The sequence below is a fragment of the Macaca fascicularis genome, chromosome 7, assembly GCF_037993035.2.
Source record: "Macaca fascicularis isolate 582-1 chromosome 7, T2T-MFA8v1.1".
Classification (NCBI taxonomy): domain Eukaryota; kingdom Metazoa; phylum Chordata; class Mammalia; order Primates; family Cercopithecidae; genus Macaca; species Macaca fascicularis.
Genome location: NC_088381.1, coordinates 46,850,694 through 46,866,220, shown reverse-complemented (window position 1 = coordinate 46,866,220; position 15,527 = coordinate 46,850,694). Strand labels below are relative to the sequence as shown.

General features: G+C 55.8%; 1 protein-coding gene across 22 annotated transcripts in view; it reads left to right on the top strand.

Moving 5' to 3' along the window:
* The window catches only part of TLE3 (TLE family member 3, transcriptional corepressor), a 50,288-nt gene that overhangs the window by 31,531 nt on the left and 3,230 nt on the right, over positions 1-15,527 (top strand). For 3 of the 22 annotated variants that reach the window (XM_045395671.3, XM_005559932.5, XM_005559940.5), the window contains 13 exons: positions 452-656; positions 2,162-2,178; positions 5,990-6,109; positions 7,171-7,221; positions 7,822-7,974; positions 8,347-8,488; positions 8,987-9,186; positions 10,280-10,356; positions 11,354-11,603; positions 11,966-12,213; positions 13,234-13,381; positions 14,089-14,239; positions 15,144-15,220. In XM_045395671.3, coding sequence (XP_045251606.1) covers positions 452-656; positions 2,162-2,178; positions 5,990-6,109; positions 7,171-7,221; positions 7,822-7,974; positions 8,347-8,488; positions 8,987-9,186; positions 10,280-10,356; positions 11,354-11,603; positions 11,966-12,213; positions 13,234-13,381; positions 14,089-14,239; positions 15,144-15,220 — 1,839 coding nt within the window. Of the gene's footprint in view, positions 1-451; positions 657-2,161; positions 2,179-5,988; positions 6,110-7,170; positions 7,222-7,821; positions 7,975-8,346; positions 8,489-8,986; positions 9,187-10,279; positions 10,357-11,353; positions 11,604-11,965; positions 12,218-13,233; positions 13,382-14,088; positions 14,240-15,143; positions 15,221-15,527 lie in introns of those variants that run through there. The other 19 variants (XM_005559937.5, XM_005559931.5, XM_045395675.3 and 16 more) reach the window with 13 other exon arrangements.

The following is a 15,527-nucleotide window of genomic DNA, read 5'->3' as shown; positions in this document are numbered from 1 at the left end:
AGAGTCCAGCCTCAGGGTGGGAGCTGCCGGCAGCTAATGCTGAAGGCATGTATGCATGAGCAAACACTGCCAGGGCTGCGAGCTTAAAAATGGATCCCTCTCTACTCAGAGGGAACCCCGTGACTCTGTGGTTTTTTGATGCATGCATTATTTATCTCAGGCTTGGAAACAAACATTGAGAAATTCTTCCTGAAACTGGGGTACAACGGGTTGGGGGGTGCTTGAAGACCTAAATCTTTACATTGCAGTCTATTAACAGACTCCCTTCAGCGAGACATTCATGTGGACTGAGCTGGGGGCAAAGGTTTTGGGGGTGCTTCCCCCTACCACCCACCCAATGAAGGAGCAAGAGGAATGGGAAGAGCCACTCCTTCCCTCCCTCCCTCCTGAGGTGGCCACGCCTCCCCTGCCCTCCCCAGCTCAGCTGTACTCACCACCGACTTCATTGCAGCAGCAGCAGCTCCAGGCGCAGCACCTCTCCCATGCCACACACGGCCCCCCGGTCCAGTTGCCACCCCACCCGTCAGGTCTCCAGCCTCCAGGAATACCCCCAGTGACAGGGAGCAGCTCCGGGCTGCTGGCATTGGGCGCCCTGGGCAGCCAGGCCCATCTGACGGTGAAGGATGAGAAGAACCACCATGAACTCGATCACAGAGGTGCGGCTGGGCTGGGGCAGAGGGTGGGGTGGGGCAAGGCTGGGCATGGGCACTCATAGGCCTCACAGTGAGTGGACCCAGCAAGTGCTGTCACCCTAGGACCAAGAGTTACCAAGGATTTGGAGCCATCTGTTGAATACTTGGTGCATGGAAGCCAGCGCCATCCGCATCCCATGCACCTTTTCCTAATCCTTGGTGTAGGAACTCCCTGTCCTGAAAACCCTGTCTGTTCATCTGGAGCTCCCTCCCATCTTCCTACGACACCTATGCCTGGCCTTCAGGGCCCAGCCCCAGTCCACCCCTTCAGGATGCCTTCCTGGTCAGACTAGGGGCCTTTTTCAAGTTCTCATAAGAGTTTAAGAGTTGGGAAGCCAAGGCTAAGTCCTTGTTACTGTCCTCTTACATTCTACCCCTGGAAAATGTCTTGTGCTTACCATGATCATTAGTTCCCTAGCACAGGGCCAAGTTCTTGGGTGTTTTCCTTACATCTACATCTCACCAATGCAGAAACCTGGGAAAGGTGCACAGTCAGTGCTCAGGTAAAGGTTTGTTAGCTGGCTGCCTGTACGTGGGGGTAGTGCACACCCCAGCAAGAGATCACATTGACTTGGAGTCAGAACTTGTTCCCTGACCCTCTGTGAGCCCTTACCATGAGGACCCAGGAAGCTGCACCGAGCGTGGTCTCAAGAGTGGTTCATTGGATCAGAAAAGAGAAACGCCTGGCTCCCTGGGAGGCTCTTTTCAAAAACTGGTGCCAAATGCACTCTGCCCTTAGATACGGTGTTTACCAGGGCACGTAGCCAACACCTTCTGAGCACTAGGGACCTGGAATGTCACCATCCTGCCTTGGCCCAGGCCACAGGGTGGTAGCCGGTCCCGAGAACTGAGGCTACATTTTTTTGTCTTACAGTGGGATGGTCCTTTTGGCAGAGGAAGAGGGGCCTCTCCACAGCAGACAGGAGAACTGGGGAGCTAGTGCTTAGCTGGGAAAATTATCAGAGGCTTCAGCTTTTAGGGGTATCCTGACAAAGAATAAGAGAATGGTGTTAATTTCAAAAACAAAATTAAAGAAACCACTCCTAAATTCCTTTTTATTTTTACAATAAAGTTCTTAACTCCCAGGTCCTGCTGGTATTTTGTATGGCATGATCCTTCCCAAGCTTGTGGTCTTAAGACCCCTAGTCTGCTAAAGAGTAAACTTGGTGCCCTTTGGCATGACAGGGAGAACTGGGTCAAAGGCCTCCCTTCCCCACCCTGGGGACTGGAGGGGTGGGGGCAGCACTGGAATTTGGGTGGCGAATTTCCAAACCGAGAAACGCCACCTAATGGCCCTGCCTTGGCTGATCCACGGAGACAGCGATCCAGGCCTTCTGCCCATTTTAAAACCAGTGCACTAGCAAATCACAAAAGCCAGCTGGACTTAGACTGACCTTTTTCCTTTCTTTTTTGTGTTTTTGTCTCGGGGTGCCTGACCTTCCTCCTGTCCTGGCCTTCCTTCCCCAAAGAGAGAGAATCCAGTGCGGTAAGTGTTGGCACTCTGGAAGCCGGAGGGGTGTTTGGGTGCTGGGAGGAGGTGGGACTTGGGGCTCCCAGAATCGTGGGCCTGAGACCAGTCAGTTGGTGTCCAAAGCTGGCTTCCGGGTTCCCGGTTCTGCTCTGTGGGTTGAAACGGGGGGTTTTGTTGTTTGTTTACTCTTGCCGAGCTAGGAGACCTGGCTTCAGTGCTGGTGTCTTAGTCCAGAGCCAGTGGTGGTAGTGGCAGGGTGAGGGGTAGTTACTGTAATAAAATGGGAGCTGCTGTCGTCACCTGTTGAGAGTGACCTTCAGTTGTGGAAGCCCTTCATCTCCCCAGGCTTTAGGTCTGCCATTTGTCAAATGAAGAGCTTGGGCTAAATGAGCTCTAACTCCCTTTCATATGAGAGGTGATACTCTGAGAGGTCAGCTGACTAGCCCTGGGTCTTCCATTGCAAGGGGCTTTGTAGAGTCTCTGGGCTAAACCCAGGTCTAAGGACCGAGGTGTCCCATGTTGAGGGCCAAGGTTCTTACCCACCCCCCAGCTAGGATGCCTCTGTATCATCTTGCATCCACCTCATTCCCTTCAAACGCCTGCAGTTTCTCCCTGCTCTGGGCTTTCACTCGATTTAAGAAAGTGCTAGCAGGCGAGCATTAAGGCCAGGCCGCCTGCGTGTCTGCCAGCTCTGAGATTTGTTGTAAATCTTTCTGATCACACTGAGGCTCCGAGGTTCTGTTTCAAGTGAATAAGCCTTCTGAATAAGCGCAGTGGAGTCTGGATAAAAAAAATCCTCCAGCGATTAGCAAAGCTATTTTATTCCTCATCGCCGTCCTTGTATCTGGGGCCATCTAATCTGTTAGGATGGCTTTGGTTATTACCTCGTGTTAAGTAGGACTTGGAAGGTCAGGCAGTTAACTAACCATCTAGACAGCAGCTTCCTTGGGCAACTCTCTCCAGTCCAACCCTCCTTCCCTTCCTGGCCCTCCCCCAACCCAGGCTGACTTTTTAAACCTCCCATTGGCAGTGAGGCTGGCGTCGCCTCTTGCCCTGCCTACATGCTCAGGAATCCAGGACCACATTTGGGCTGAGGAATGGCTAGGTCCCTAAAAGAGGAGTCACTGAAGCTGAAAATCCATGTTCACTGCCTCCGTACTGATCCTCTAACAGTGGCATTTTTGGAGAGGCAGTTTGCCTAGATAGAAGGAGGACTGGATTGGACATTTTAAGACTGAGGTCTGGTCCCAGCTTTATGAGACCCTGCGTAGTTCCCTTGGCCTCTCAGAGCCTCAGTTTCCTTATCTATACCATGGGAATAATTCCTGCTTGGCCAACCTCTCAGCTTTGTTTAGGAAGACCCATGGTAACTTGACTGAGGATCCAGATTACCTGGCTATCAGGGACCCACTGCAGTGGAACTGGTGGGGGAGTGGGAAGGCCAGCACTCTCTAAAGAGCGTGAGTCTTTACCTCATCCTCATCCCTATTGGCTTCTGGCTTTGTGCCCCATCTGTGAAAGTTTTCTGCTAAAAGACCCTCTCTGGGAACCCCCAAGAGCTGGGCTCTTTACCATGCTCACTGAGGTTCAGGCATGGCACACATGGGCCACAGGAAACTCCAATGGGAATGAATCAAGATGCTGGGCAGAGGCAGCAGTGGGTAGCTCAGGGCTGAGGCTGTGCGCATGGCATGTGGTGCGGTGACGGTGTCAGGGGCGGTGTAGACTGAAATAATCAGGCTTTGGAAACCAGGTTGTCAACAGATGAGGCCTACGGCAGGAAGGACAAGGCTGTGTCAGAGTGGGAGGGGGGATGGGGGACGGGCTGGAAGCTGTCCCAGAGGGGTTAGTCTGGAGTCCAATTAGAGGTAGCTTCATTCATATTTCCTTGCCTAGCCGAAGCAATAAAAAATACTTAGTTTTTTGGCCGCCTGCCAGCCAGAGGCGGGCTGGATCGATGCCGCTAAATGCCTGACATGACTCTCCGGTAGCGGCGAGGGTTTTCAGCCTGACTGCATGAGAAGAAAGAGCTCGCTGTTCTCCCGAGCCGAGCACCGGGTTGCAAGGAGAAACACGAGCAGCCGCACGCCCCCTCCCCTGCCCGCCCGCCTGCAAGGGGCAGCCAGTGCGAGGGGCTGGAAGCATTTCTGCTTAGCACAGGGTGGCCGCCACCGTCAGAGGAAATGAAATGAAATGACGGTGATTTTTCTGCCGGCGATTGCAGCAGCTAATTGAATTGCGGCTGTGCGCGCATCGCCGCCGCTCCTGCACGGCTGTGGGGAAGGTTGAGCTGCAGTTCCATTATAACCTCCATTTTTTCTTCAAGGCTTGATAACTCTGCCATTTTAATTTGCTTCAGGCAGAAACTTGGCAGGGAAGGGCTGCCCAGAAACCGGCTTAGGAAAGGAAATTAAGTTCTGAGGCTGGTTGCCGCACTATTCCCACCGAATACTGCCCAGCTCTGTTCCCTCCAAGTGGCCCTTACCCCTGAGCCACCCTTGGCCTCTGAGAAAGTGGAGAAGTGAAGCCTCATTCCACTTGCCCTCTGATGCTCTTCTCTTCTGAACAGATGTCCCTCTGTGTCTCCATGTGACCTCCTGTGTTGCATGGGGACTGGGACTGGGGATGGCCTGTCCTTTTCTTCCAGCTCCATCATAGCTGGACCATAGCTGCTTTGGAGGGCCAGGATTGTGTCTCGTTCATTCTGCCACTCCTGGCCTGCAGCACCAGACCTGACCCAGGGCAGCTGCTTGAAAATTGGTGGGTGGGTGAAGGTAAAGTTTGGGCTCTTAGGAAGGAGTAAACTTCACCAATATTGTAGAGGGGCGTTGGTCCTGATGTTATTCTCTGGACACAGAGGTTTGCTGGCAGGTGCCCTTGCCAGTAGCACTTCCCTCCCTGCTCCCCAGCTCGGTGGTAACAGCCACATGGTGATTTCTGACCACTATCAACCCCCAGGACTGCTCCATCATCTTCCCTCTTCCCAGGCCTCCCATCCCAAAGGCTTCTCATCCTCATTTGCTTTATAGTTGAGGGAGAACTCACTAAAATTTGGGGTTCCCTTTGTGCCACCTTCTGCTAGGGGAGCTTGGGCACATTAGCCAACCTCTCAGGGTCTCCACTTGGTAATGGCTACAGAGGCGGTGACTGTCCCTGCCCTTGTGCCTTTTCCTGTCTCTGTCAGAGGGGAAGGCTTCATGACGTGGCATTTTTGTTTTTTCACAACCCTGGTGTTTCTCCAGAGTGCTGACAGCCTTGCCATGGAGGCGGGGGTGTTCACACCGAACGCTCGGCTGCTCATCTCCACTGGGAAGTTGGTGGCTGCCTGACACCCTCCTTCCCTGTCAATCTCCCCATTCCTATTGGGCTCAGCAAATGAAGTATTGCTCATGGCCCCCGCCTGTCAGCTCAGATCCATCTTACAAGACTCAGTGCAAATTCCACTTACCCATCCTTTGAGCAAATGAGTGCGGCAGGCTCGAGATGGGTGGTGAACGAGACCCAGGTGACCCTCGCCCTCACGGAGTGTAGTCTCACAGGCCAGAAGGCAGACGGCTCACTGCAGGGTTAATTATTTAATAGCAGTGCGGAGCTGCAAAAGAGAATTGGGGGTGCTCCCAGGGCATCTCCCCGGGAACGCAGTCTGGGGAGTGGGGAAGGCTTCCCTGGCAAGGCTCTGATGGAGCCACGATCTGCAGGGCAGAGAGGAGCTCAGCTTCTCTTCCCTCCTCTGACCTCCCTGTCACCTGCACTTAGCAGTGTGTGGATGTGCGAGTTGTTACACACAGCAGAAAGTTTTAACCCCAAACCCTCTTCTTCCTTCCAGAATAACTCTGTGTCACCCTCGGAAAGCCTCCGGGCCAGTGAAAAGCACCGGGGCTCTGCGGACTACAGCATGGAAGCCAAGAAGCGGAAGGCGGAGGAGAAGGACAGCTTGAGCCGATACGTACGTCCGAGGGGCCGTGGCGCCACTGGGCTTTCTGTTGGGGAGGGCAGGGGGTGTCTGCAGGGCCCAAGCTATGGCCAGGGTCCTCTTATGGCTGGCAGGGAGTCAGAGCAGCACAGGTGGCAATAGGCGGCCCCATTGAGGAGGGCAGGGTGGGGACGGGGCTGGGGTGAAGTTCACACACTGTGAGTATGTGAGCCACTCCAGGGCAAAGGTGGACGGGGAGGTCGTCCTGGCCTTCATGGGGTCTCTTCCCACAGATGGGCCAACAAACCCATGCTGCTGTCACGGTGCTGCCAGAATCCCACTTGGCTCTAAGGAGCTGCTCCCGATGCCCCACAAAATGTGGACCCTACAGTCCTCTCAGTCAGCCCCAGGCACGCACTCACTTGGCCACCCAGTCATGTCTTTCATTAGCCTTTTAATGGGAGGCCCCCGGCACATGAGACCCTAGTGGAAGCATGGCTGTTGTGTTTCCCCTGTGCCAGGCTGTGCAGGGCTGAGAGCTGGGACAGAGGGAAGGGGAGGATATGATCAGGGCCTCTGCAGTCTTGCACCCAGCCCTCTTCAGCTACATGGCTGCTGTGTGGCTTCGGGCACATTGCACACCCAAAGGGCACTCAGCTGTGTTTCTGGGAGAGAAGGCAAGTCACTATCCCACACGGAGCGGGGGGAATGACCAGGTGAGAGCAGCACACTGACTGTGAAGGATGGTGAATGTAAAACCAGCTGGGAAGAAGGTTCTGGCTTCAGAGAGAAGCAGAAGGGCAGGCTGTGGGGGCAGGGGCTTAGAACTGTTATGATGGGGTGGGTGTCAGTGTGGCTGCCCAGTGGGCACAGGAGTGGAGTAACCTAGGGGCTGGGGTAGGGGACAGCCTCACAGGGGGACCATGTTGAGCTGGAGTGGAGCCTGTGGAAGGGCAGGGCTGGAGTAGAAAGCATGGACTTTGGAGTTTGGCCTGGCGTCAGGTCCTGGCCAGTAGAAGGATAGGGTGGTTTGGGCCCGGTCAGGGGTGGGGAAAGTGTGGCCTCTTACCATTTGGCTTCTCTCTTGGTTGCAGGACAGTGATGGGGACAAGAGTGATGATCTGGTGGTGGATGTTTCCAATGAGGTATGGGCAGGCCCGGTTGAAGGGGGCTGTTAGTTGGGGATGGTTTGGGATTGTTCCTCCCCAGGGTGGGATCTGTTCTGTCTGTTCTAATATTGCTGGCAGCCTGAGCAGGGAGACAAGGCCTCCAGTCTTGAGGTCTCAGGGGGCCAAGAGGAGCAGGGCAGGGCTTTGCTGCATGGTGTCCAGGCATTTATGGGCCCGGAGGGCCTCCTGCAATGCGTCTCCAGAGAGAGACCCCCAAAGATCCCAGATAGGGGCCATCTTCTATTCCCCGTGAGTGATCCTCCATCCCCCCCAGGGGCTCAGCCTCAGGGGCCTGAGGAGGAGGAGCTGGAGAGCATCCACACTCGGCCAAACCCAGGCAGGCTGATTGAAGTCCTGAACTTGTGTTTGACATTGGGCAGATCACCCTTCCACCCTCCCCAGGCCTCAGTCGGACCAGATGGTTAAGAGTTAGTTTCCCCTCACTGTGGGACCCCCAGTCTTTGAGCCAAGCTCTTCTTCCCACACCCATGCCCTTTCCCTTCTCACTCCCAGAGCAGGGAAGCCTCAAGGCTGGCTGTTGCTTTCAGTGCATCTCTGCATCGCTTGTGTTTTCAGGACCCCGCAACGCCCCGGGTCAGCCCGGCACACTCCCCTCCTGAAAATGGGCTGGATAAGGCCCGTAGCCTGAAAAAGGATGCCCCCACCAGCCCCGCCTCGGTGGCCTCTTCCAGTAGCACACCTTCCTCCAAGACCAAAGACCTTGGTCATGTATGTGGGGTCTGGGTGGAAGGGAGTGGAAAGGGAGCAGCAGGGACCAGAGCTGGGATGGTGCCAATTGGCGGGCAGAGGGGTGGAGTGGAAGAAGCTGGATGGGTGATTGGCCCAGGTTTACCTCCTGTGCCTGCTGGGCCTGTGCTAATGAGTTAACATTTTCTGAGCCTCGGTTGCTACATCTGTAAAATGGGAGTGATCACCCCAGTCCCTGCCAAACAAGGTTGGGTAAGGATTGAGAGGCTGTTCGGCAGAAGCTTCCTACGGGGCTGGCTCTGGGCTTCATGTTGGGACTGGCACCAGTTGTGCCCGGCTCCTAGGAGAATGGAAGCCTCATGGCCTCCCTTGTTGTGCATCTCCCCTCTTCAGAATGACAAATCCTCTACCCCTGGGCTCAAGTCCAACACACCAACCCCAAGGAACGACGCCCCGACTCCAGGCACCAGCACGACCCCAGGGCTCAGGTCGATGCCGGGTAAACCTCTGGGCATGGACCCGATAGGTATAATGGGTAGGCACCATGGGCTGGGTTGATCTGATTGGGGGGAGGGGGTCTGCCCCTGGCCAGGGCAGGGGTCACACACACCCATGGGATAGAGCACAGGCAGTGTCTCCCAGGGCCTGCCCTTGGGGACTTCATGGTCAGATTTGAGGAGGAGGTAACACCAAGGCTTCTGGGGCCCCTGCTGGGCCAGACATATGAAAACAGCATCAGACAGGTCAGGGCTCCCAAGATCTGTTCCCACCCCTGTCATTAGTCCAGTGAGGCTCTATTTGGGCCTCTTTGGGGCCTCCATATCCTGCTCTGTAAAAACAGGTGGGTGCATCTGCCAAGCTCTAAGTTTCTTTGGCTCTGAAGGCAGGGATCCCAGTTGGGTGGGTTCAGTCTGAGGGGACTGCCTGGAGCAGGCAGCTTGAGAATGCAGGGAGGGTTATTGCTGGGTGAGGCGGCCGTGGCCATGTCCCAATCCCCCTAAGGCCCACCTCCCTGATGCTCACCCCCTCGCAGCCTCGGCTCTGCGCACGCCCATCTCCATCACCAGCTCCTATGCAGCGCCCTTCGCCATGATGAGCCACCACGAGATGAACGGCTCCCTCACCAGTCCTGGCGCCTACGCCAGCCTGCACAACATCCCACCCCAGATGAGTGCCGCCGCCGCCGCTGCAGCCGCTGCCTACGGCCGATCGCCAATGGTGAGCTTTGGAGCTGTACGTAGACCTTTTGGCTCCTTTCTTGGGGACTGGGCGCAGTGTGGGGAGCTGGTGGGGGTTGGAGGGGTGCTCTCCACATGCCAAAGGGGGCCTGGGGGCCCCTCAGGGTCTCAAGGCCAGGCAGCTGACCCTGTGGGGAGAACGTGTATCGGAAACAATTGAGACTTAGCTGGAAGGGCACACGCTTTGGGGCCAGCAGACCTGGGTTCCATCCCCCACTGGCCTACGAACTGCCCTGTGACCTCACGCAAGGCAGCGTCCCTTTCAGTCTGCGAAACGGGGCTGCCCCTGCCTTTCCCAGCTCTGGGGGGTGGGAATCCCAGGCGAGTCAGGTGATGTTCATGGAGCAGGGGTCTCGTAGATGGGACTGGTCGTTACAAGACTTTCTATTGTAGTGAATGAATAATAAGAGTTAGGGGCCTGGCATGGTGGCTCAGTAATCCCAGTACTTTGGGAGGCCAAGGCGGGTGGATCACCTGAGTCAGGAGATCGAGACCAGCCTGGCCAGCCAACATGGTGAAAGCCTGTCTCTACTAAAAATACAAAAATTAGCTGGGTGTGGTGGCAGGCACTATTCGGGAGGTAGAGGCAGAAGAATCCCTTGAACCCGGGAGGCGGAGGTTGCAGTGAGCCAAGATTGCGCCACTGTACTCCAGCTTGGGCAACAGAGCAAGACTCCATCTCAAAAAATAAAAAGAAAAAGAAGAGTTAGGGTTGGCGGAGAGAGGGGCCCTTTTTCAGGAGATAGTTTTCCTTTTTACCTCCTGGACCTTGGGTGGCCTTCTCTCCACTGGCAGGCCCACTAGGACCACAGGAGAGGAAAGAAGTAGGGCAGGGCCAGCTCTGCCTTGCAGAACAGGGAGGATGCTGGTTCAGAGTGGGGTCTACACACTGTCACCCCCTCCCTGCCACGGGCCTTCCTGGGCCTGTGTCTCCTTTGAATCAATGGGCTCTGCTCTGCTCAGCTTGTCTCTTGGGTTATAAAGTGGCAGAGCCATGCAGGTAGGACCCCGGGTGGGTGGTGGAGGAGGCAGGGGTGGGGGTGTGTGGCAACACGGCTGATGGAGGGCTGTCTTGCCTTGCTTTACAGGTTGGTTTTGACCCTCACCCCCCCATGCGGGCCACAGGCCTCCCCTCAAGCCTGGCCTCCATTCCTGGAGGAAAACCGTAAGCTTTGGCTATACTTACTGCATGCTTTGTAGGGTGGGGAGGAGAGAGCACTCTACCCCTCCTTCCAACAACACACGTCATCCCCTGACGAAGAATTTGCCCTGGTGCATGTCCCTTTGGAAAGGTATCTGTCCCTCTGGAGGCACCGAGGCCTAGTTGCAACCCCAGAAAACTATAGCCAAGCCATGCTTCTCAGCACCCACAGAAGCTCCCTCCAACAGAGGAGCCATGGGGTTAGCTAAGTACATGGCCACCGGGCTGGGAGACAAGGAACACTCCTCACCGAGTCACCTGGAGCTGTGGTGGGCCTTGCCGACTCCTTTGGGCTCTACCTGCTGGGAAGGCCCCAGTGCCGCTGGTCGCAGGCCCTTCCCTGTCAGCAGTGCTTTCCTCCCCTGGAGGGCACACTCTCCCCGGCCCTTCACTTCCTCGGGTTGCTAGGAAACTAAAAGATTGAGCCTATAGATAATGCGGAGACACTGCCTGACACAGTCCTCTAATTGTCCACGAGAATCTAGATGCTGATTGAGAGGGCGCCCACCAGAGCCGGAAACAGCAGGCAGGCCAGGCTGGCTCCCACCGACTCTGACACGGACTTTCCCATTTGCTATTGAGGGGCAAGCAGATCCCTTCCCTAATACCGCCGGCTCCTAAAGCAAGAGGTGGCATTTCAGCCATGCCCTTTCCAGGGCTGGCTTGTTGGGGGAATGAATGGATTGTGGGAAAGGGCATTCCAGGACATCTGTGGGTTTCTGGTCTGATTTGGAGCAAGGATATATAACCGAGTGTAAAAATCAAAGCTGGTCTGTTAAGCACTCTCCACCCTGGTGGAGCCCTCCCAGTACATGGGGTTACTGGGTTCGAAAGGTTTCAGAGCAGAGGGGCCTGGAGGCAGGGCAGCCAGTCGGGGGCGGTGCAGGTGACCTGGGCCAGGCCTGTGGGAATTCTGAGGGGCCGGGGTGGATGGCAGCAGTGACGGTTCTCACCTTTTCAGAGCGTACTCATTCCATGTGAGCGCTGATGGGCAGATGCAGCCCGTGCCCTTCCCCCACGACGCCCTGGCAGGCCCCGGCATCCCGAGGCACGCCCGGCAGATTAACACACTCAGCCACGGGGAGGTGGTGTGTGCCGTGACCATCAGCAACCCCACGAGGCACGTCTACACAGGTGGCAAGGGCTGCGTGAAGATCTGGGACATCAGCCAGCCAGGCAGCAAGAGCCCCATCTCCCAGCTGGACTGCCTGGTGAGAATCCCAGGGCCACCGCGCCTCCTCCAGCTGGTGTAGGAGGATGGGGTAGCCTGGGCCACGGGGGAGAGCCCCAGGGCCCGGCTTAGCATCGTATTGGCTGAGCAACTTTAGGCAAGCTGACTAACCTCTCTGAGCCCCAGTTGTGCCTTCTGTGTGTGGGGCTGATACTGACCTCCTGGTATTCATGAAAGATCAAAGGCTTGTGAATTTGAGGAATGGGGACAGCCAGGCAGCTGCTGGGTGTAGGGGAGGCTGTAAGCAGGGCTGGTGAGGGTGCTCAGTATTGCTGGACAAGACTCTCCTGGTGCCCACGAGGGGAAGTAGGCAGCACTCAGCCCTGCCCCTTCTCCCTCCAGAACAGGGACAATTACATCCGCTCCTGCAAGCTGCTTCCTGACGGGCGCACGCTCATCGTGGGCGGCGAGGCCAGCACGCTCACCATCTGGGACCTGGCCTCGCCCACGCCCCGCATCAAGGCCGAGCTGACGTCCTCGGCTCCCGCCTGTTATGCCCTGGCCATCAGCCCTGATGCCAAAGTCTGCTTCTCCTGCTGCAGCGACGGGAACATAGCTGTCTGGGACCTGCACAACCAGACCCTGGTCAGGTGAGCCGTCAGGAGGGAGCATTAGTGCCTCGTCCTGGGGAAGTTTTTACCCACCCTGCCTGGTCTTGTTTGCTGTGACCTTGGCCTTGTCTGAGGTGCCGTGGGGTGGCCATAATCGTTGGGATGAGGGATGCACAGGTGAAAAGACAGCTCTGCCTGCCTTATTCGAGGGACAGAGGAGGGAGGGCCATTGGGCCCAGGAGCTTGGAGAGGGCTCTGGGAAGAAAGTGGAGCTAGAGCATGTCTGGGAAAGTGGAGGTCAGATTAGTGGAGCAAGCAGAGAGGCTGGGAGAGAGGCCCAGAGACCAGACTGGGGAGACCTGACTGGGAAGCCACATCATGTGGTGTCTAGACAAGCCTTAGGACAAAACTGCTGGGTTTGAATCCTGCCTCCACTATGACCTAGTGCAAGTTGCTGAACCCCTGCGGCTCAGTTTCTTCCTGTGTAAAACAGTGACAATGGAGCATCTGCCTCTGACAGTGCTACAGTGCAAAAGCAGACGGGGTGCCTGGCCCAGCTGACTCTTATACATGGCTGTGTGTGTTATTCAACGTGTTCATGGATGGCCTCAGCCCCATAGTTCATGCAGGGTGAAGAGATAGATTAAGAGGGTAAATTGAGGGCGCATGGAGTGCGGGCTAAGGAGCTGTGTCCTAAAGGCAGTGAGGCCCTGCATTCTCTTTATCAGTCATCTCACACATGGCTTCCCCAGGGCCCTCCTGAGCCTCCAGCTCCACCTTCTCCAGAGGCCCACCCTGGAGGGATGCAGTCTCAGAAGCCTGGTGTGAGGTCCCCTTTTCACCCCCCATTTCCCACGGGACTTGTCCCGGGGCAAACCCTTCTGTGGAACTGGAAAGAGGCCAGAGCTAGCTTTGCTGCAAGCTCACTAAGGGACCATGTGCATAGTGCACTCTTCTGGGCCTCAGTTTCCTCTTCTGCTCAGACTGCCCCTGGGATGGCTGCCACTTGGCAGTCTGTGGTTCCCGGGGCTCATCCTCCTCCCTGCTTGACTTTCATAGGCAGTTCCAGGGCCACACGGACGGGGCCAGCTGCATAGACATCTCCCACGATGGCACCAAACTGTGGACAGGGGGCCTGGACAACACAGTGCGCTCCTGGGACCTGCGGGAGGGCCGGCAGCTACAGCAGCATGACTTCACTTCCCAGGTGTGCGGCCCAAGACTCCTCCCTTCCCAGAGAGCAGTGTGTTCCCTCCCTCCAGGGCCCCAGTGGCTGGGTCAGGGACAAAGGGATCCTCACAGAGTGACCATTGCCAAGAGACTCGGGACCAACCTGAGCCATCTGGGAAGGCTTCTGGGAGGAAGCAGCAATGAAACAGACAGAGATGACCTTGGGGTTGGACACTTTTGGCCCAACTGTAGAAATTTGATTTCTTTTTCTGCTGCTATTGAGCACTTTGTCCTTGGCGTCCTCATTCACAAGATGGAAATAATAGTAGCACCCTCCTAGGTCTGATGTGGGCACTGAAATGATCCCTCTAAAAACCATAGCCATAAACCCGACTCACAGAAAGCATTCGGGAAATGCCAGGGATTATTATTTCTTATTTGCATTCCCCACTTTAATATTTTAATCTTAAATGTTTAATATTTTAGTAGGCCTTTTTTTTTTAACTCAGTTTTTTCTTAAGGAAAGACGAAAGTCACAGAGACAGAGTAACTTTGAATGCAAAATGTTTGTGCTTTCTCACCTATAAAATGGGATGGAAAATGACCTCCCATGCTCCTGGGTTATTGGGTGGGTAGGGAGGGACCCTGAGCCTCAGAGGACCTGAGCAGCACCTTTGGGAGCCGCCCTCCTCTTGAGGGCAAAGAATGCTGAGCTCAGTCCGTCTCCCCTCCCACTGCCTGCAGATCTTCTCGCTGGGCTACTGCCCCACTGGGGAGTGGCTGGCTGTGGGCATGGAGAGCAGCAACGTGGAGGTGCTGCACCACACCAAGCCTGACAAGTACCAGCTGCACCTGCACGAGAGCTGCGTGCTCTCCCTCAAGTTCGCCTACTGCGGTGAGCCTGGGATGGGTCCAGGCCTGATGGAGTAGGGTGGGGAGCCCAGGGCAGCCTGACCCAACAGGACAGAAGAGGGGCCTAAAGCTTATAGAATGAGCCAGGCCCCGGAACCAGGCCTCCTAACCCCTGGGCTGGTGCCCCTTCAGCACCCTTTAGTGATCTTGTTCCCCATCCTTGTTTCTCGGATGCAGATGTCACCGTGAGTTATTGAACTCTCAGGACACTAGGCCAGAGCCAGTTCTTGCAGGCTTGGGGCAAAGGAACAGGACAGTAGCAGTGCAGGTAGTTCCTCTTGGTGGTTACAACCAGTGGCTTTGACATCTGATAGCCTTGGATGGGAATGTCTGCTCCTCCACTGACAAGCTGTGCAGTCTTGGACATCTCACCCTCTCTGAACTCTAGTGGATTTTCCTCTGTGGTCCGGAATAGCATGGTGTTCATGGCTTTCAGGGGGCAACAGAGCTTTAACACATGTAGAGCCCTGGCCGAGTGCCTGCTTGGAGGAAGGGCGCCCACTGACTGCTGTCTTCAGCCAGGTCTCCAGTCTCCCAGGGCTTGGATATTTTTGGTATTTCCCGCCACCTTCCAGTAGTAGAATTTAGAAAGGCCAGTCAACCTTAGTGGCTTTAACAAGAGTCTTTCGGGGCAGTGTTATCACTGCAATTAACTTCAAATCCTACCTTTTCCCACCCTAGCCCCGCCCAGCCCTCCCCCTGGATTTCAAAGAAAGGCCTTCTCCAGGTATCCACGTGTCATTTGCAAAATGCCTCTCGAAATTGAAGAGTCATACTAGTTAGCAGTTCTCACTGCTTTTCTATGGCAGCTGGTCATGTCTGGGGCTGGTCTTGCTTTAGAGGGCAGCGAGCTACAACCTGATCATGCCTTTGCATCCCACCTGCAGGCAAGTGGTTCGTGAGCACTGGGAAAGATAACCTTCTCAACGCCTGGAGGACGCCTTATGGAGCCAGCATATTCCAGGTACTGCCCACCATCTGAGCCCTCCTCTGGGTTCCTCCCAGAGTTGAAACTTGGCGGTGGTGATGGGAGTGAGGATAGCAGGAGGAAGAACAGGAGGAGCCTGGAGCCAGGATCAGACCTGCCCTGGTCCCCTCCCCACCCCTACCTGATGGGGGAGCAAGATGGGTTCTCCCAAGGACCTGGGGACTCCAGCAAGACATAAGATCTGCTACTAATGGCTTCTGACCCCCGAGGGCAAGGGCGTTTAAGCAGGGGCGCTTGTCGGATTTGGAGAGCGAGGAGTAGCATAAATGTTTCTGCTCTGGGC